Source organism: Protopterus annectens, chromosome 6.part0 (assembly GCF_019279795.1).
Source record: "Protopterus annectens isolate FY-2018-M chromosome 6.part0, PAN1.0, whole genome shotgun sequence".
Lineage (NCBI taxonomy): Eukaryota > Metazoa > Chordata > Ceratodontiformes > Protopteridae > Protopterus > Protopterus annectens.
The window spans coordinates 537,111,755-537,132,888 of record NC_056737.1 but is presented as its reverse complement, the minus strand read 5'-3'; the positions used below and the strand labels follow the sequence as shown (position 1 = coordinate 537,132,888).

Here is a 21,134-nt window from a genome sequence, read left to right as displayed (position 1 = left end):
CAGATCTCTTCTGATGTCTGATGCGGGATCCCTAAACAGTAGCGCAGCATATTTTTCACTGCTGGGGCCTCTGTGATCTGTTTGCTTCCCCAGCCAACACCAAATACAGCAGCTGCTTTGCCTTTATCCCTCCCAGGGTCAGTCACTGACTCATCCCTTCTTGGACTTCTGTATGCCTTTCCCCTTTTACCAGATTTCACAGTTCCTGCAGAAAACTTGTGTGTGCAAGTCCTCCATTATCCTCATAGCCACTGTCCAAACTAATCAAGTCTGGTTCTTCTTTCTATGTCCTTACCTAAAGATGCAGCCATGGCTTCTGGATTTGCAACCAAATCTCCTGTCTCACCTGTCTGCCAGTCCTCACACAGATATTGACTTCCTGATAAGGTTACCATACGTCCGGGTTTCCCCGGACACATCCTCTCTTTTGGGCTCCTGTCCGGGCAGTTTTTGAAAATTCTGCGATTTGTCCGGGTTTTAAAACCCGGACAAATCGCAGAATTTTCAAAAAGCAGACATCCCTATTTCGGAGTTTTTTCTCCGCTTTGTTTTTTTTGATTGGCTCATATACCGATATACGGGCCAGTCAAAAAACAGAGCTTTGTTCTATGCGGAACTGCTTGATGTTCCGCATTAAACAGAAGAGGGTCCGCTGTGTGCGTTTTTGATTGGCTTGTATACCGGTATACGAGCCAATCAAAAAGCGGAGCTCTGTTCACTGCGGAACAGCTTGATGTTCCGCATTGAACAGAAGAGGGTCTGCTGTGCGCATTTTTGATTGGCTCATTTACCATTATATGAGCCAATCAAAAAGCGGAGCTCTGTTAAATGCGGAACTGCTTGATGTTCTGCATTGAACAGAAGAGGGTCCGCTGTGTGCGTTTTTAATTGGCTTGTATACCGGTATACGAGCCAATCGAAAAGTGGAGCTCTGTTCATTGCGGAACAGCTTGATGTTCCGCATTGAACAGAAGAGGGTCCACTGTGCGCATTTTTGATTGGCTCGTATACCGTTATACGAGCCAATTAGAAAGCGGAGCTCTGTTAAATGCAGAACTGCTTGATGTTCCGCATTGAACAGAAGAGGGTCTGCTGTGCCCATTTTTGATTGGCCTGTATACTGGTATACGAGCCAGTCAAAAAGCGGAGCTCTCTTCAGTGCGGAACTGCTTGATGTTCCCCAAACATGGACTTTTTTTTTTTTTGCTCTTTAAGTAAGAGTAGAAAGAGGACAAAAACATATGTGCTGCTACCAGTTTTAGTCCTACAAGAGTAAAGACCTTATTTTTTTTTTTTTGAGCTTCAACTTAAGAGGGCAAAATAATATGTGCTGGTAGCAGCACATTTTTTTTGTCCTCTTTTAAATACAAAGAATTATGATAACCCTACTTCCTGAAGTTAACCACGTGACTGCCCCATTTCTAGTGCTGGCCTCTTTACCCTGACATTTCAGTAAAGTGATTTTGATTCTTTAAGCTTCTCAAAAATACTATACTTGTAAAATTTACAAGAGCAAGTGGAAAATCTTTTCTATTTGAGCATCTAACCAAAGTCTCTAGCCTTTCTTTGCTCCTTTTATCTTAGTTTTGCAAATTATTTCCTGTGTTTGATTCAGACTGTAGTCAGTTCACAGAGTACAGCTGTCTGCCATTTTCCAACTGTCACTTTGAAGACAGTTTCACTCAAAACTAATTTAACTTTAATTCCCAATGTAGCTTCTGACTCTAGCCTTAACCAATGCATTCATCTTCCGGTCTTCTATCCTAACTACTTTAATAAAGGAAAATTCCTCCTTCACACCTTAGACATTTACAGGCAGTTACAATTCTGTTTGCACCACATGAACTCAATTAGGAAAGATTCTTAACTGTTCATTTAATTCCCTCCCTCTACTTTGGAGTGCAGGGTGTCCAAAACAGCCCTGTACAGATGGCTTTCAAGCTGTAGAGTCTTTGCTTACCAGTCAAAAAACAAGACCTTACCAGGGGGGTGGGAAAGCCAAAGACAAACTCAAACAGATCTGCAGTAAAATCTACTGGCTTATTCAAGAATTCTTTAGTGCTGCATTGCATATCATTTCTAAACATTGTAAGTTAGATATTAACTCCAGATCTAAATTTTCCATTAGAGCTACCATCCTCAAAGGCATTCTGTCATGATTCCACCTGGAAAAGTAGATAGTTTGAGATTCTGCCCTCCCATACGTTGAAGTGGAAAGAAGGGGTGATACAAGCTACAGACGTTATATACTCACTGATGCTGGATCCTTGTCATCCTCAATCTGCGTGCTTTGATGACCAGCCCTACCAAACTACTTTCCCCTACCAAATTGTCACCGTTTTTTTATTTGGATGGTTCTAGTTAGACCTATCTTGAAGCACACCAGCTGTTCACTGGACACTTCCTAGTCTTCCACTGCACACCTTCCTCTAAAGGCAGGGGACAGATGCATGCCTGGTATAGGGCGGGTGCTTGAGACGGAGCACTTGGTGAAGGAATAAACTACAGGATTGGATCCACCTGGTGGCTAACTTACCCTAAGTCAAAGTGGTTGGACTAGGGATGACAGGGATCCAGTCATATGGCAAGTATAACTTCGTATCTTCTGCAGGAGGAAGGGGAAGCTTGTGGCTAACTGTGGTTAGTTATCCTCACAAGTTTTGCACATCTATTAAGTGTAACCATTCCAGTGTTAGACTAGATTCTGTTATGGCTACTTTGTTATTTTGTCTCCTCACTGCAGGTGTTGGATGATAGGTTACTGAGCCAGTGCTTTTGCCGCATCTCGCTTCTGCTGAGGTTTTGGTTGAAGTGCATGAGTTTATAACACAGAAAATGCCTCATCAGTGGAATGCTATGGCCCTTCTCCATAAGTAGCCAACCTGGACTACCTGACTTGGCCCAGCCACAACTGGAGCAAGTGGTGAAAGCTGTAGTGGATAGAGCTGTAAGGAGATGTATGGCCAGGATGGAGAGCCTCTTGTTGTGGCTTGCAGAAGGCCATTACCATTGGGCCACCAGGTGAGGATGTGGCCCATTGCAACAACCGCCATAATCCATCATGTGGTGATGGATCACTTTAATGTTCCTCTGGGTTGTGATGAAAGAAGTTTGCAGCCTTCTTCTTTTGTAATGCCCTATACCCTATGCCCTGTACATTATTAACCTCTACTCATCACTGTTTGTTTACCCTCTGTCTGTCTATCCTGTCTCTTCATTTTGGTGTGTGCACTTTCACCCTGTGTGTATGTGCTGCTGTTGTTCTTTCTCCTCCTGCACACTATGCTAATCCCCCTTCCTGTCTTGCTTTCTCATTCACTGTTACCCCTCTTCCCTTCTCTCCATATAATAAAGGGAAAAAAAAGCTCTGTCCTTGCAAATGAAAAAAATTCTCTAATTCCCCATTTATGTATTGCCTGTAATAAGACCCACTGCTTGCCCTTATTTTTCTTACTTTTCTGTACATGTCTTATGCATCCAGCAGGTGTCAGAGTATGCAAATACCATTGCAGTGCAGCTCCAGTACCCATACAAAAGAGCAGAAAAATTCCAACACTTGAATACAGAATAAGTATAACCTCCCCTAAGTTATAATAACTGCCCCATTTAAGTAAAATACATATTACTCATTGCCTAAGTTGTCTGTTAAATATTGCACTTGATAGGGATAATTTAAATAAATATTGCACTTACGTGGAATTTGTGTGGTATGTATTATACAACAGACTATAGGTATCTGTGAAGAAAGAAAGAAATGACTTAATGACTAGTTCTCTGGGACATATGCCGTTTAGAAGTCTGACCACTGTCAGCTAGAAACTGTTGTTGAATCTGGTAGTCTTGCAGCAGATACTGCAATATATTCTACCAGATACTTAGACTGTGTGCTGGATACGTGGTGTCCTGTATTATTTTGGTGATCCTTCTGATGCTTCTTGCAAAATAAAGTTGTATCGATGGAAGACTGGTACCCATTATCTTCTGTGTGACCCACACCACTTTCTGTAGTTGTACTGCTTCCAAACCACACTGTGAAGTTGCTGGTGAGGTTACTGTCAGTAGCACCTCTATATAAGCCGAGAGCTTAGCTTTCTTCAGCCTTCTCAAAAAATGGATGTGATGGGGCACTTTCACAAGAGATCCTTTGATATGTGTACGCCTAGAAATTTTGTGCATTTAACCCACTCTACACTCTCACCATTGATCATGAGCACTGGATGTTTGTTTTCTTTTTCCTGAAGTCAATGATAATCTCTTTGGTCTTGCTTACATTCAGGTCAAGGTTGTTCTCCTCACACCAACTGATCAGAAATGCCATCTCCTCTCTGTATGCTCTTTCATCCTCCTTTGTGATGAGGCTCACAACTGTGGTATCATCAGCAAACTTGATAATGTGGTTGAACTTGTGCTTTGCATAGCAGTCGTGGGTCAGGATGGTGAATAACAGTGGACTGAGAACACATCCCCTGTGGAACCCCGGTATTAATCTTGATACACTTTGATGTGTTCTTAGCCGAACACACACTTTGTGGCCTCACAATCAGGAAGTCCAGGATCCAGTTACATAGATGGTTACTGACTCCTATATATGCCAGTTTTTCTATCAGCTGCATTGGTACCACTGTATTTAATGCTGAGCTGAAATCTGTGACCAGCATCCTCACATATTTGTCATTGCCCTGTAGATGTTCAAGAGAGCTGTGTAGTGCTAATGATACAGCATCAGCCGTGGATCTGTTGGCTCTGTAAGAAAACTGCAGAGGGTCAAAATTGGGAGGTGGACCTGATGACAAATGCTTTTGCCGCTCAAGATATTTCATAACAGTGGATGTCAGAGCGAATAGTCTGTAGTCGTTAAGGCTGGAGGAGAGGTTTTCTTAGGCAATGGAATGATGTTTTTTTCCTTTTAGTGTGAGGGTACTTTCACCATGGCAAGAGAGGTGTTAAATATCTTCATGAGTACTGTGCACAGTTGATCAGCACAGCCTTTTAACACCTTGCCCAGTATGATGTCTGGACCAGCAGCCTTCGTGGGGTTCACCTTCCTTAACTTTCTTCTCACCTCCTCTGTACTGAGTTTGAGAACAGCATCCTTCTCGTCAGTGGGTAGCCTTAGTGCCAACCTGTTGTTTCTCTCCTGTATATATATGTGTGTGTATGTATATATATATATATATATATATATATATATATATATATATATAGAGAGAGAGAGAGAGAGTTTTTTTAACATGTTTTGCCCTCCCCCATTGTCTTTGTCATCAGCCTCCTGTTAAGTCAGCCAGTTCATTCCCCACCTCCTAGATGAGGACATCTGAGTAGGGACATCATTTAGACAGCCATCTTAAGTGATTTTAGATTTTTGCTGTTAAGCGTATTCTCTGCATGCAATAGACAAAGCACTGGGGAGAGGATGTACAGTTTGCTGACCATGGAGGCTGTCCCCTCACTTATCGAAGCAGTGTTCTCTTCAAGCAGCAGTGCCTCTCGCCCTTAAGCACATTGCCATGGTTTCTCTTATCTCCAGCAGAAAAGTCATGCTGCTCTGTGTGCACTAGAGTACATGCACCCCTCCCTTCTGACTGAGGGGAGATAATCAGGCCAAGGTCCTTCACTACTTTGCCTCCATGCTGGGCTCCTTCATTTCCAGGGAATTCCATTGCAGTCAGGGCTGTGTCCCTCTGTGTTATGGAAACAGACTGTTCTCTTGCACAGTTACTGCACAGCTTATTAATGTGAAATTAGCAAAAAATAAGAGCTGCATATTTTAATTTGGAAATTCACTCTCTCTGTGCAGCCATCAAGTACGCCTTGGTTCACAAGACTTGTCAAGAAGTGCAATATGTCTTTTGTTGAAACCAATTTGTGTTTCTGCCTTATGGACCTTTAAGTCTGTTATGACAAACAGTGAAGGGACTCTCACAGTCAGCTGTTAGGATGTGCAGAAGTCCACACTCTACTTTAGTGTTATGAGACTGGAAGAATTTAGGAACATGTATATTTCGAAAAGTACTTAACTGCATTTTTGTTAATTTTCATTGATGTAGTTCTGTAAGTGGTACAGTTAGTGCTGTTTTTTTTTCCTGTAGATGTGCCATTAAGAATAAGTGTTTGACTTGTTTGTCTTTTTATTACAGAGTTTCTAAAGAGCTGGCCGCTAGCCAGACACATGGCTGTTTTTCTACCATTATAGATAATGAAAAAAATATTTCATTTTTGATGAAGGAGTTGGATACCATGAGAAACACCAATAAAAAGGTAACACATTATCACTTAGTCTGCAGCAGCCTGTTTTAGGAATAACTTCCCAGTTCCTTATTACCTTTATGGCTTAATGATGGCCTCTGTCAGTACACATCAAGGTACTATACAAGGTCTGTGTTGTATGAATTTCTTTATTCTTTGTAACAGTGCACTTAAACATTTCAGTAAATAGTGTCATATAAACCTATGTGATTTGTGAAAATTTTGTTTATAAGGCTTATATAATATTTCAGTAGTTTAATACTAAAACAAAAACTGTATTTTAACCATTGCAGTTCATTTAAGGTAAAGTTTAAATGTATATACATGTAATATAATTTATAAATGCAAGACCCCTTTTCATGTTGGAGAAAAGCTCCACAAAAGTATACTTTGTTACAATAAAAAGAAAAATGTGTAGACAATACAAGAAAATGTAATACAATATAATATGACAAAATGAATGATGTGACAAAATGATTATTTTCAGGATAAAGGTTACAAAGAAGTGTAGCATACTCAGGGTGTAAAGGGTGTGAAGTTTATTGAGGGTGGTATTAATGACACTGGAAGAGAGAGGAGGTTTATTAAAGCACCGAGGAAAGGCTATACAATTGGCTGAACACAGAGGCTGGCCCCTCACTTCTCCAAGGAGTGTTTCCCTTCAAGCAGCAGTGCTCTTCCCCCGCAGCACTTAGCAGTGGTTTCCAGCAGGAAAATCTCACTGCTTTGTGTGCACTAGGGTACATGCAGCCCTTCCCTTCTGACTGGGGAGATGTGATCAGGCCATGCTTTTTTACTACTGGAGCTGGAGTGCTTTGCAGAGAGAGATGTAGTTTAAGTGGAAAAGTAAGTGTGTATGTCAGTATTTGTATACACACAGAAATAAACACACACACACACACACACACATATATATATATATATATATATATATATATATATATATATATATATATAAAATATAGTTCTTTTGACTGTTTGTTTGACAGAACATCAGTAGATGGTGGTGTGGAATGGGATATACGCCCTTTCCCTAGTATTTTGCTGTTGTTTAGCTGGAATATTTAAGTGTCAGGGGGTATGGGTCATAGCAGGGCTTGCTCCAACCCCACCCCTAGTCTTAGACTGTTTTACATTTGTATATATATATATATATATATATATATATATATATATATATATATATATATTTATATATAGTGGATATAAAAAGTGTACAGACCCCTGTTAAAATGCTAGGTTTTTGTGATATAAAAAATGAGACCACGATGCATAATTTCAAAACTTTTCCCACCTTTAGTGTGATCTATAACCTGTAAAATTCAATTGAAAAAGAAAACTGTTAGGGGAAAAATAAAAAACATACAATAAGCTGGTTGCATAATTGTGCACACCCTTAAACTAATACTTTGTTGAAGTACCTTTTGATTTAGTTACAGTCTTCTTGGGTACACACCTGCCATCAGTTAAAGAGAGACTGATTAACCCCAAATAAAGTTCAGCTGTCCAAGTAGGATTTTCCTGATATTTATTCAGTTGCCTGCTACAGCAAAAGTCATGGTTTGCAGAGAGCTTGCAAAGCATCAAAGGGATCTCATTGTTGAAAGGTATCAGTCAGGAGAAGGGTACAAAAAAATTTCCACAACATTGTATGTACTATGGAGCACAGTGAAGACAGTCATCAAAAAGTGGAGAAAATATGGGACAACAGTGACATTGCAAAGAACTGGACGTCCCTCCAAAATTGATGAAAAGACTAGATGAAAACTGGTCAGGGGGGCTGACAAGAGACCTACAGCAACATTGAAGGAGCTGCAGGAATTTCTGGCAAGTGCTGGTTGCATACTTCATGTGACAACAATCTCATGTATTCTCCATATGTCTGGACTATGGGGTAGGGTTGCAAGACTGAAGCCTTTTCTTACACAGAAAAACATCCAGGCCCAGCTAATATTTGCAAAATAATATATTAAGTCGCTCAAAAGCGTGTGGGAAAATGTGTTATGGTCTAATGAGACCAAGGTTGAACTTTTTGGCCACAATTCCAAAAGATACGTTTGGCGCAAAAACAACACATCACCAAAAGAACACCACCCCCACGGTGAAGCATGGTGGTGGCAGTATCATGCTTTGAGCTTTCTGCGATTTGGTGTGTGTTTTTTGAAATTCAAAGAAACGAGTTTTCAGTGAATCAAATTAGACCCATACATATTTGTATCTCACATGTGTGTTGTACTGTAGATGTTTTTTAATTTATTTATGGCTGAAAGATTATGGTATGTTAACCATATGGAGAAACAGCGGCCCAACTGAGGAGAGAGTAGCTTAATACTAACATGTTCAGGCGGAAGCATAACAATATAAGAGTGATGCCCACTGAAGTGCAAGCAGTGACTGGACATGAGAACTTCAGTGCTGTTTCATTTGTACATGTCTTGCTGTTCTGACTGCAGATCTGCTAGCATCCAGATAAGCCCACCACACTTGTAGGACATCACAGCTGCCATTCTTTATTTGACATGCCTTCACCCACTATACCGTGAGGGATTACAATCAAATAGAATCTGTGAACTGCCAACAGCACATTGAGGGAGAAGTAAGTAGATCAGGAGTATTTCCACATCCAGTGTAGTTTGAGAACTCCTATAGAATTGTAGAGAAATGGGAAGACTGCAGGCATCTTTTGGTTGGATATAAACAGGGGCTTTCTAGGAGAGTTATGCCTAGAGAATCTCAAAGAAAAAAGGTAGGCTAATTGTAGGAGGAACAACATGGTCTACATGTTTAAGTTGCTATTCACTGTATTTGAAAATGATTGTGAAGATGGTCATTTATTGTTTTTAATGAAATATGGAACAAGCATTTGGTGGGAAAGATAGGAAATCATTTAAGTGCAAGAAAGGAGGAGAACATTAAATATGTTTAATGCCATTGGCAAGCAGAGAGAGTGCAAGAACTCTGAAAAGTAGAGAAGGTCTTCCATCAGCAGCAGCTTCCGTGACCATTTCATAGTTACATTGTTCCTTGGAAATGGCAAGTTAGTGACCTCTGCAGGAAAGACAGGCATACTTGACTGGAGAACAAGTCAGGAGAAAATTGGTTGTTTTGATCAAAAATAAACTAAAAAAGTGAAAGACTTGTAGAATTAACAGTATATCTTTGTGTAGCAAGAGGTTCACTCTCTTTGCTGTATTGTTTTCACTACCTTACCGTCAGAACCTTTCATCGATAATATGGCGAGTTGACAGAAAGATGCTGGGAAGAATATAGCTTGCCTGTGAAAGTAGTGCTGCTAGGCATGAATCTTGGACATGAGAGGAAGCTAAAGGCATCAATCACAATGAGGAGTGAAAGATAAAACAACTTTGGAAAATAGGCATCAGGAGCAGATGACAAGATGAAGATGAGATAGTTTTCAGTAGTAAATGAGCCATATCCTTGCTAATTAGGAGTGTAAGAAATTTACTTGAATTATTTTCTCTCCCTACATGCTGGTGTCTAGAATATGGTGACTTAGCCATTAATGATGAATAATTTCTGAAACTAATTAAGGAATCTGTGCAATCTGAGCTAATTTCTTATAAAAGTTATTTCTGTGCAGAATGTGTAAGTTGCCTGCTTTCCAGTGGTGGCTGGGACTTCAAAGCAAGGAGGGGCTGCAGGAAGCAACTAAGTGGATATGGCTAACTGGAACAGGGTGTGCACTCACACAGGCATATGTATACAGACACACGCATACACTTGTGCATATAAGCTTGCGTGTATTCACACACTAATTAATGCAGACACATACAGATGCACATACACATGCACTTATATGTTTGCAGAGGCAAGTGCAGCATACCAAAAACCTTTGCATACACACATGTGCTAGTGTAATCACAGACAGCCACTCAAGCACACTGCTGGCATTACTACTAAGTAGTAGAGTGAGCACAAGCTCCCCCTACTCCCCCTACCACCAAAGCGTTCCAGTATTAGTTTTGAAAAATTCGAAACACATACAGACAGGTATGTGTATTAAAATGGAGATGGTACATATGCCTATGTGTGTCCCCTCCATACACACACACATGGACCCACACCTGGGATAGTACTGTTAAGTAGTAGTGTATCATAATCTCTCTACCCCCTCAAAAAAACATTCAACATCAACATTTCATATCTGGAAAATAAAAGGTTCAAGTTGAGGCTCATGACCAAAGTGTGTGTCGCTCTAATACACACACCTACTTGCTTATTCACTTGCCTAATAGATACTTCACTGGATCTACTGCAGTTATCCTCTTGACAATAATTTGAGAAAAATGTACATAGTATCTTGCAACCTTGCTAGCAGTCACACTTGAACAGATTCCATAAGGAAAAATATACATATAAATAAAACATTACCAAATTAATTCAGCCTCTTCGCGGACGTCTATAACCTAAATTATTTAGTGCATATAGTTGGTTCTTGATGTATTCTGAAGATCAAAGAAAATGACCACAAGAACTTCGACTACAACAATATAGGGATTGTGGTCACCAATCCTGCGGCTTAAGGACAATCCACCAACATACTTGTAGCAAGGTTCCAGTGGACCTCAATTTGTAATACCCAAGGAACATGGCCACAAAGACCACTACAGCTGATGAAGCCCAAGAGCACTTGGACAAAAGCATGGAGAAACTTCATATATTTGCTGAAATTTAAAGCACACATTGGCTAGAAAATGACCTACTCCCATCTATTTCATATAACATCTTCAAGGAAAAAGCAATAAGGAAGGGAAACAAGGGGTAGCATCAAGAGACAGCATTGAATACTATTTTGAATTTATTTATAGCATGACTGGAATTGGTTGAGTTTTAGTCTAGATCTAAGATAAAAATAGCTGCTTTTCTGTAAAAAAAAAAAACTGTTTTAGCTGCTTTTCTGTTAAAAAAAAAAAAAAAAAAAAGTTCTTAACTTGTTTCCCACCTTTCCTGTGACTAGTCTAGTCCAGGTACAGTTTAGCTGTATACAGTATTAGCTTGTGAGCCCCCCAAGCCTTACTGTGTTGGAGGGAAGCCTTCTAGCTTATCAGTGGGAGTGGTAAGCACTAGGTAGCCTATCTACCACAGGAGGAATAGTTTCTGGCCCAGAAATTGTAGTTTATTGGCCATTTGGGCAGTTGTTCCATCCCTTTCAACTTTCTTGTTTAAAAGCCCGCGTTTGCACTTGTTTCCTGCCTTTTCTTTAACCAGTCTATTCCAGATAACAGATTTGCTATATCCAGGACTGTTTGTAAGCTTGTGAGCCCCCCCAAGCCTTTCTGTGTTGGAGGGAAGCCTTCTAGCTTATCAGTGGGAGGGGTAAGTACTAAGTAGCCTATCTACCACAAGAGGAGGGATTTCTGTCCCACAAATTGTAGTTTATTGGCTGTTTGGGCAGTTTTCCATCCCTTTCAACTTTCTGGTTTAAAATTTTTCACGGGTTTGTTCTTGTTTAAGCTCCGCTCAGTGGCACCAAGCTGAAATAAACTATTACTCATTCAAGAAAGTCTGCTTTTCAGTTTTTCCCTTAGATCTTGCTAGTTCTTTCTCTCTTGCACTTCAACTATCCTAATCGCTTTGCACTTCACCAGGTTTTTGTAGCAATTATTGTAGCACATCTAAGTGCCATCAGTACTAGTCATTCTTCATGGAAATAGCTCCAGTACTTAGTAGTTATGACCACTGCTCCTGTCATGATTAAAGGGCAGTTCCCTGTGCTTTCTCCTATTAACCTGGTTTATTTTGGCATTCTGAGGCAGTGTAGCAACTGCTTCATGTACACAGACAACCTTCTCCTCCTACCTCCCAACACTCAGACTTGTGAGAGATGCACTTATATCACAAAACGGGAAGCTATGCACTCTCCAGCCAAGACCGGACAAGCTGGTCAAGAGGAGAAGGCCAACACCTGTACCACACCACATGGAACACACAGCCCTCCAGAAAACCCAGTATCACAGCTCTCACATAAAAACACAAACCACACACCCACCTTTGCGGAGGCTCTCAATAGAAATTTACCCAAACAGCAGTGACCTCCAAGACAGAAACACACTCAACCACCACAACACAGCACAAACCACAGGGCACACAGCTCACCTCCACAGTGTGCCCCTCAACCTAAGCCCCTAAGGCTAAACACCTTGCCCAATACAGTAATCATAAGTGTCTCAATAGTGAGGCACACAGATGTCTCACTCACTAGGTTGAATAAGGAGAAGGTAACAGTCAGGTGTCTATCAGGTGCCAGAATCTGACACATAACACACGCACTCAGGTCACAACACTCTGTCATTGTCCATGTGGGTGTGAGTAACCTGAGATGTACCTCCCTGGACTACATGCAAAGAGACATGGTGGAGCTCTCAGATTTTGTGGCCCAGATAGGTATGACACTAGCCCTGAGCAGTATCCTACCGTCACCCAGAATGATACTGCAATACAAACAAAAAATGACTGACTTCAACAATTGGCTAAGTTTCTGGTGTCATTCTAAGGGGATCCAGTATCTGTCTGCTTGGGATGACAAGATTGACAGATCTCCATGCTTTGCCAGAGATGACCTGCATTTGTCATTCCTGGGTTTCTGGGTACTGACTAAGGCTCTTGCCACCTCTATAGTGCTTTTATAGGCAGTGTTCCAAAGACCAGATTGCCACTGTAACAGCTATAAATAAATGCAGTCTGAGGGGCATGCTGCTCAGCGCTAGAAGTCTAAATCTCAAGATGCATTTGCTCGAAGCACTCCAAAAAATGGAGAACATCAACATTTGTGCTGTAATGGAGACCTGGTTTAAAGTAGCAGAAAGTACCCCTGCACTACCAGGTTATACCTCATTCTACACCTTTCAGCCCTAAAACATGGACCAAAGCTCTAAAAATGGTGCTGTCTCCTTATTCATAAAGGATATGCATACCTCCAGACTAGTAGCCCAGCATAATGCATCTGAAATATTTCAGATACAACTAACACTGGGTAAGACGGTGATCCAGGTCATAGCCTGCTATAGGCCCCAGCCATGTCCCTTGACTCTCACTCCACGTTCCTAAGCACCCTGGAGTCTGTCAAGATCCAACCCAACACTCTCATAGTAGGAGATATCAACTACCCCTCCATCAACTGGGAAAACTACTCAAGCACCAATACACTGGGCCAACGCTTCCTGGAAGTCATCATTTCTAATGCCCTGGACCAGCTCATTCTGACCCCACTAGAGGAAGCAACATCCTTGACCTGGCTATTACTAACATGTACAACTGTTGCTCTACACCAATAAGTCAATCCTTTCCTGGTCAGATCTGACCATAAACTAATCACCATGGAAATCCACACCCCCCGCAAAGGTAACCACCTTGAAAAACTTCTCCAAACCTGACTTTGGACTCCTAAAAAACAGAGGTGGCTAACGTCACGGCACCCATGCCAATGGAAAATAGCTACATGACTGCCAAATCATACACCAGTGCACTGTATGAACATGTACATAAATGCATGGAATTGGCCATACCCAACAGAACCAAGACGCTCTCCTCCAAAAAACGGAAGCCAATTTGGTGGTCCCCAGCCATTAATAAACTCTACAACAGAAAGAAGAAACTGATGAAGAAAAAGTTGAAGTCCCAAGACTGGAAAAACTCCCTTATTAGCCTCAACAAAAAGTTGTGATCTCTCAGCAAATCCTCTAAAGCCAGCTATGAAGGCAGAATCATGACAGACATTAAAAACAATCACAAAGCCTTCTATAGTTATATCAGGAACATCCACGGCAATACCCAGATTTGCTCTGAGTTACTGCACAATGGTAGCTCCTATACTGAGCCAACAGATATTGTCAATGTACTGGCTGACAGATTCAGTGGCAACTTTACCCCTCTCTCCCCCCTAAATCACAATACCGGAAGAGTACCAGACACCCAGCATTACTGCAGCACAGGTAGGCTGCATTGTCCAAGGCCAAGAATACAGCTTCCATGGGACCTGATAATATCCCTGGCTGTGTTCTACATGAACTACAAAACGAACTTGCACCACATCTGTGTGCCCTGTTCAGTGACAACCTCACCTCAAGCTTTGTTCCTACCGAATGCCGCACTGTTACAGTCATCCCTCTCCATAAAGGGGAGTGACTATAGACCATGGGAATTATCGCCCCATTAGACTGACAAATCTGATATGTAAAGCTATGGAACGCATCATCATGGATCTGATTGACAAACATATAGGAAATCTCCAAACTCTGGCCCCAACACAGTTGGCTCTGTGAAAGGGAGATCATGCCTACTCAACCTGGTTGACTTCTTTGAGTCATTCACCAGGACTGTGGATGAAGGTAAGGCAGTGCATACAACCTACCTTGATCTGGCCAAGACCTTTGATACCATTCCTCACTCGGGAATTATTGATAAACTCACCAAATTAGCCATCAACCCCTATATCACTAGGTGGGTTGCAAATTGGCTCGCAGATAGAACACACAGTGTGAAAGTAGCAAACTCCAAGTCAGACTGCTGACCAGTCATAAGTGGAGTCCGACAGGGATCGGTCCTGGGTCCTCTTCTGTTTGGCATCTACTTCTCAGAAGTCCAAGCCAACACAAAGGGACTCTAGCTGATCAAGTTCGCTGACAACTGCAAGCTGGGAGCCATTATTAACTCCCTAAGTGATGCAGACATCCTACAGAAAGGCCTCACTGAGACCAGTGACTGGGTGTCAAAACCATAGCCTTAAGCTTAACGCCAAAAAATGTGTCATCATCCCCTTTGGTAAAAACTCAGTTTTCACTAATTACCACATTGATGGGAGCCCAATGAACACTGAAGGCATTATAAGAGATCTTGGGATGCAGATTGACAGCAACCTCTCCTTCGACCACTACATTGCCACTGTGGTCAGAAAGTCCTTCTATATGGCACAAGTCATTACCAAGGGTTTTGCATCCAGCAAGAAAGAGGTCATCGTTTCTCTCTACTCTACCCTCATTAGACCAGTTATCGAGTATAATGGCCCATTTGGCATGTACCTCACTCAGAAGCTTTAGTTTTATTGGGCATTTTGGGCTTTTTCTATCCCTTTCATCTTTCTGTTTAAAAACACGTTTGTGTGGTTTTTGCACTTGTATTACCTCAGCAAGATCCTGCCTGAGTGTCCTGCAGAGTTCTACAGCAGCAGAGAGAGAAAAGGGAGACTTTGTGTGGATTAGGTACCTCTGTTTTGCTTTTTATTGCTTATTTTCACTAGTCACACTATTCCTAGCATTTTTTATTAACTTTGCAACTTATTTGAACTGTTTTTTTTAATTCGGATAGTGTTTGCCCTTTAACTGATCATTTTTAAGTGTTTTTCAGCTGTTGAACTGTTGAGGGCTACATGCTCAAGTGCGATAGCCATTTTTCTGCTTTAAAAGTGTTTGTTTTACTGTATCTGTTTTAATTTTTTGAAAAAAACAACCCCCCCCAAAGAAAATCCAATCTCTCTACTCGTTTCCTGCCTTTCCATAACCAGTAGAGTCTGATTTTCAGATTTTGCTGAATTCTGGACTGTTTTGTAGTTTCCATGTTGCCCATACCTTACTAAGATAGAAGGAAGCTTCTCTGTTCATCAGTGAGAGTGGTGAGCTTTGAGCAGCCTATCTGTTTCTCGAGTAGTGGTTTCAGCTCAGAATCTGTAGTTTTATTGGCCATTTTGGGCTATTTCTATCCCTTTAATCTTTCTGTTTAAGAACCCATGTTTGCGAGGTTTTATGCATTGCGCAGCGCCGTTTAACTAGGATTAAATTATTCCTGGTGCCAGAAAGTCTGCTCTTCTAATTTCCCCTTAGAACTAGACAGATTTCTAATTTTAGCACTCAAAACTGTTTCCTTGTGCTCAGTACTTGTTAAAAACTCGTTGCAAGCACTAAATCTACAAATTACTGCAGCACTCAACTTTCCTCACTTGTTAGGAGGAAAACAGTTTTAAGTACTTAAATTAATAAGCACCTATCCAGGCATGTCTAAGGGTCAGCTCCCGGTATTTTCCCCTGTCCACCTGATAAATCTGGGCATCTTGGGGCAATGTAGCAATTGCCTCATGTACACTGACAACCCTCTCCTCCTACCACCCAACACTACAACCTGTGAGAGGTGCAATTATATAGCCAAACTGGACGCCAAGCTCTCTCCAGCTAAGACTGTACTAGACAGTCAAGAGGAAAAGATAAACACCTGCACCACACCACACTCAACACATAGTCCATCAAAACCTACACCACCTAAACCCACACATATTAACACAAAACACACACTTACATTCGTGGAGGCTCTCAATAAAAATATGCCCAAACAGCAGAGACCTGCAAAGCTGAAACACAAGCAGCCACCCCCCCCCAACACTACCCATATAGCACACAGCCCACAAAATCAGTGTGCCACTCAACTTCAGCCCATAAATCAAAACAGCGTACCCGATACACTAGTCATAGGTGACTCTATAGTCAGGCACACTGATGTCCCACTCACCAGGCTAAACAAGGAGAAAGTTACTGTCAGGTGCCAGGATCCGCCACATAACGCAAGCACTAAGGTCACTCCACAACAAGTACAAATATGACTGTTATTGTCCATGTTGGTGTGAATGACCTGAGACGTACGTCCCTGTAAAACATGAAAAGAGACATGGAGCTCTCGGATCATGTAGCCCAGGCAGGTATGACTTTAGCCCTGAGTACCATCCTGCCATCGCCCAGAATGATACCACAATACAAGGACAAAATGATTTACTTCAACAATTGGCTAAGCTTCTGGTGTCATTCTAAGGGGATTCATTGTCTGTCTGCCTGGGATGACATGATTGACAGACCACGATGCTTTGCCAGAGATGGCCTGCAGCTGTTGCCCCTGGGATTCTGGATACTGGCTAAGGCTCTTGCCACCCCTGTAGTGCCTTTTTTAGGCAAGGTTCAAATGACAAACTCACCACCATAGCAGGTATAAGCAAGCAAAATCTGAGGGTAATGCTAGAAGTCTAAACCACAAAATGCACTCACTCGAGGCACTCCTTAAAATGGAGAACATTGACATCTGTGCAGTGACGGAGACCTGGTTCAAGGCTCCAGAGAGCACCCCTGCATTACCAGGCTGTAACTCGTACCACACCTTTCGGCCACCTAACCTGGACTGAAACACTAAAGGAGGAGGCGTGTCCATATTCATTAAGGATATCCACACCTCCGGGCTAGTTGCTCAACGTAATGCATCCGAAATTATCCAAGTGCAATTAACACTGGGCAAGACTGCAATCCAGGTTGTAGCTTGTTACATATCCCCCACCATGCCCCAGGATGCCCACTTCATGTTTCTTGATATACTGGGTAATATTAAGGTGCAGCCTAATACCTTAATAATGGGCAATTTCAACTACTCCACCATCAACTGGGAAAACTACTCATGTACTAACTCATTTGCTCAACGCTTTCGGGAATTCATAAATTCCAATGCCCTGGATCAGCTTGTCCATACCCCCGCCAGGGGGCAGCAATATCCTGGACCTGGTCATTACCAATATGGGCAACCAATGTTCCATGCCAGAGGTCAACTCCTCGCTGGTCAGATCCAACCACAAGCTAATCACCCTAGATATCAGTATCCCGCCCCAACCCCCATTAAGGAAACCACAGTAAAAAACTTCACCAAAGCCAACTTCATGCTTCTTAAGACAGAAGTGGCAAGCTTCACGACACCCATACAGATGGAAAATAGAGGTACAACTGCTGAATCCTATGCAAATGCACTGTATAAGCACATACATGAGTGCATGGATCGTGCCATCCCCAACAGAACCAAGACACTAGTAAGGTCTTTCGGCTTTTCCCGGTTAGGGGTCGCCACAGCGGAACTCTGGTCCGCTAATGATTGGCAGTAGATTTTTACATGCTGGCTTGCCGGGCCTAACGCACAACCTTCAACGAAGGAACGCCCATTCATGCATGTCGCCACACAGAAGACACTCTAACTGAGAATCAAACAGGCAATGTCTAACTGTGAGGCGACAATGCTACTGCAGCACCACCACCGCAGTCTAACAGAACCAAGACACTATCCTCCAAAAAAAGGAAGCCAATCTGGTGGTCCCCTGCTATAAACAAACTCTGCAACAGAAGGAAGAAGCTGTTGCAAAAAAGAGTAAAATCCCCTGATTGCAGGAACTCCCCGGTCAGCCTCAGTAAGAAGCTGAGATCCTTCATAAAATCCTCTAAAGCTAGTTACAAAAATAAAATCACTACTGATTCTAAAGACAACCACAAAGCATTCTACAGCTATGCCAAGAATCTCAGTGGTGACACTCAGATCTGCTCTGAGCTACAGCACAATGGCACTAGATGTACAGAACCAACTGATATTGCCAACATCCTGGCAGATAGGTTCAGTGCAAACTTCACCCCCCCATCCCCCAAGGGGCCCATCACTATACCAGAAGAATGCAACCCCCCTGTAATCACGGCTGCACAAGTAAAGACTGGACTCTGCATAGCCATGGGACTTGACAACATCTCAGGCTGCATTCTGCACAAACTACAGGATGAACTGGCACCCCAATTTGGTAACCATGTTCAATCATAGCCTCACTACAGGCTTTGTGCCTACTGAATGGTGGACAGCGACGGTTATCCCACTTCCCAAAGGGGGTGCCACCATGGACCCCGGGAACTACTGCCCCATTAGCTTGATGAACCTGGTCTGCAAGGCCGTGGAATGTATCATCTTGGAGCTTATAAACAAGGACATAGGTAACCTCCAAACTCTGGACCCCACTCAGTTTGGGTTTGTAAAAGGTAGGTCATGTCTCCTAAACCTGATTGACTTCTTTGAAGTAGTCACCAGAGCCGTGGACGAGGGTAAGGGTGTACACACAGCCTATCTTGACCTTGCCAAGGCTTTCACACCATCCCCCACTTTGGAATTATAGATAAACTCACTAGACTGGGCATAAATCCCTATGTCACAAGATGGGTGGCCAACTGGCTCACTGACAGAACCCACATAGAGAAAGTAGCTGACTCTAAATCCAACTTCAGACGAGTGACAAGTGGAGTACCACAAGGCTCAATTCTGGGTCCTGTCCTGTTTGGCATCTGCTTCTTAGAAGTTCAGGCTAATACAGCAGGTCTTTGGCTAATGAAGTTTGCAGACGACTGCAAACTAGGTGCTATAATAGAATCACCTAATGATATGGACATTCTGCAAAGGGGCCTCACTGAGACTGATGCTTGGTGTCAAAGTCATGGCCTCAAGCTGAATGCCAAGAAGTGCATTGTTATCCCCTTTGGGAAAAACACTGTACCCATGAACTACCACATAGGCGGTAGCCTACTAAACACTGAAAGTGTAATAAGAGACCTTGGGACACAGGTGGACAGTAGTCTCTCCTTTGATTATTACATCGCCACAGTAGTCATAAAACCCTTCTACGTGGCACACCTCATTACAAAGAGGTTCACCTCCAGAAAAAAAGAGGTCATTGTTCCTCTCTACTCATCCCTCATCAGACCCATTGTAGAGTACAATACCCTGTTTGGCATGTACCTCTCAAGACATATGCAACTTGAAAGGCCACAGAAATACCTCACTAAGAGGATTACCAGCCTCAAACAGCTGCCATACGCAGACCGTCTCAAAAAACTCCATCTCTACTCCATCACTTATCGCCTACTCAGAGGTGACCTCTGCCTAACATACAAAGCCATGTCAAACCCAGATTTGTTGGACATGCTACACTTAAAGAAACCCCAATCCCTCCAAGCCACATGCAGCAGGGACCTAAACCTTGCCACCATAATAAACAGAACATGCTGGAGGGATAGATTCCTGTCCCAGAGACTTCCCATGCTCTGGAACAGACTACCTATTCATGTTAAGCAAAGCTCCTCATTAGCCTTCTTTAAGAAAAATCTCAACAACTGGATGTGAAATAGGAAATTCACCACGGGGATCACTTCTGTTTCTCTGCTAGACAGGAGTGCAGGAAAATAACTTTTTTGGGTGATGAAAGCCAGGGAACTTTTTTGGCTAGGCTTATATAGGCCCCTGGGCCGATAGCCTAGTACCTACCTATGAACTTATGAGAGACCACAGAAGTACCTCACAAAGAGGATCCTAGGCATTAAACACATCCTACATGGACAGACAAAAGACTCCAGCTATTCTCTGTCTCATATCGCCTACTTAGAGGCGATCTGTGCTTGACTTACAAAGCCATGTCTGACCCAGCTCTGTTAGAAATGCTACATGTAAAGAAATCCCAATCCCTCCACACCACTCACTCCAGAGACCTCAACCTCATTACCACAATCAACAGAACATGCTGGAGGGATAGGTTCCTCACCCAGAGACTGCCCATGCTCTGGAATAGACTTCCCATACATGTCAAGCAGAGCACCTCGCTGTCCCTCTTCAAGAGAAATCTTGATGAGTGGATGGGTAATAGAAAGCTCACCCTGGGGATCACTCCAGTGGCTCTATTTTATAGAGGCACTGGGAACTAAGGTCTGGTGGCACGATGCCAGGGCACATATGGGCTAGGCTTGTAAAGGCTCCAGGGCCATTAGCCTAGTACACACCAATGAACCTATTTATAAGGCTGAGTAATTCTCCTTTTAAACAAAATATTCTCTACTCTTTTACACCTGCTAAATGGTAGTTAAATAGAGTTTTTTTTTTCCTTACGGGAGCAGGAATGCATTCAAAGTTGGCATTACCAATCACATCAATGCATGCAAATTAGGTGACATTTGAAGCACCAGTTTCAATTTGGAGGGGATCTCTTTTTTTAACACCTTTATTAAATTATCACTTAAAACATGGGCAAACATGCATTAACAGAAAATAAAATAAAA

At 42.3% G+C, this 21,134-nt stretch overlaps 1 protein-coding gene across 1 annotated transcript in view; it reads left to right on the top strand.

Annotated features, from left to right (window-relative positions):
* Positions 1-21,134, top strand: part of MIPOL1 (mirror-image polydactyly 1) — a 3,346,766-nt gene that overhangs the window by 537,888 nt on the left and 2,787,744 nt on the right. Inside the window, exon 5 of the mRNA XM_044073550.1 lies at positions 6,138-6,258. Coding sequence (XP_043929485.1) covers positions 6,138-6,258 — 121 coding nt within the window. The remainder of the gene's footprint in view (positions 1-6,137; positions 6,259-21,134) is intronic.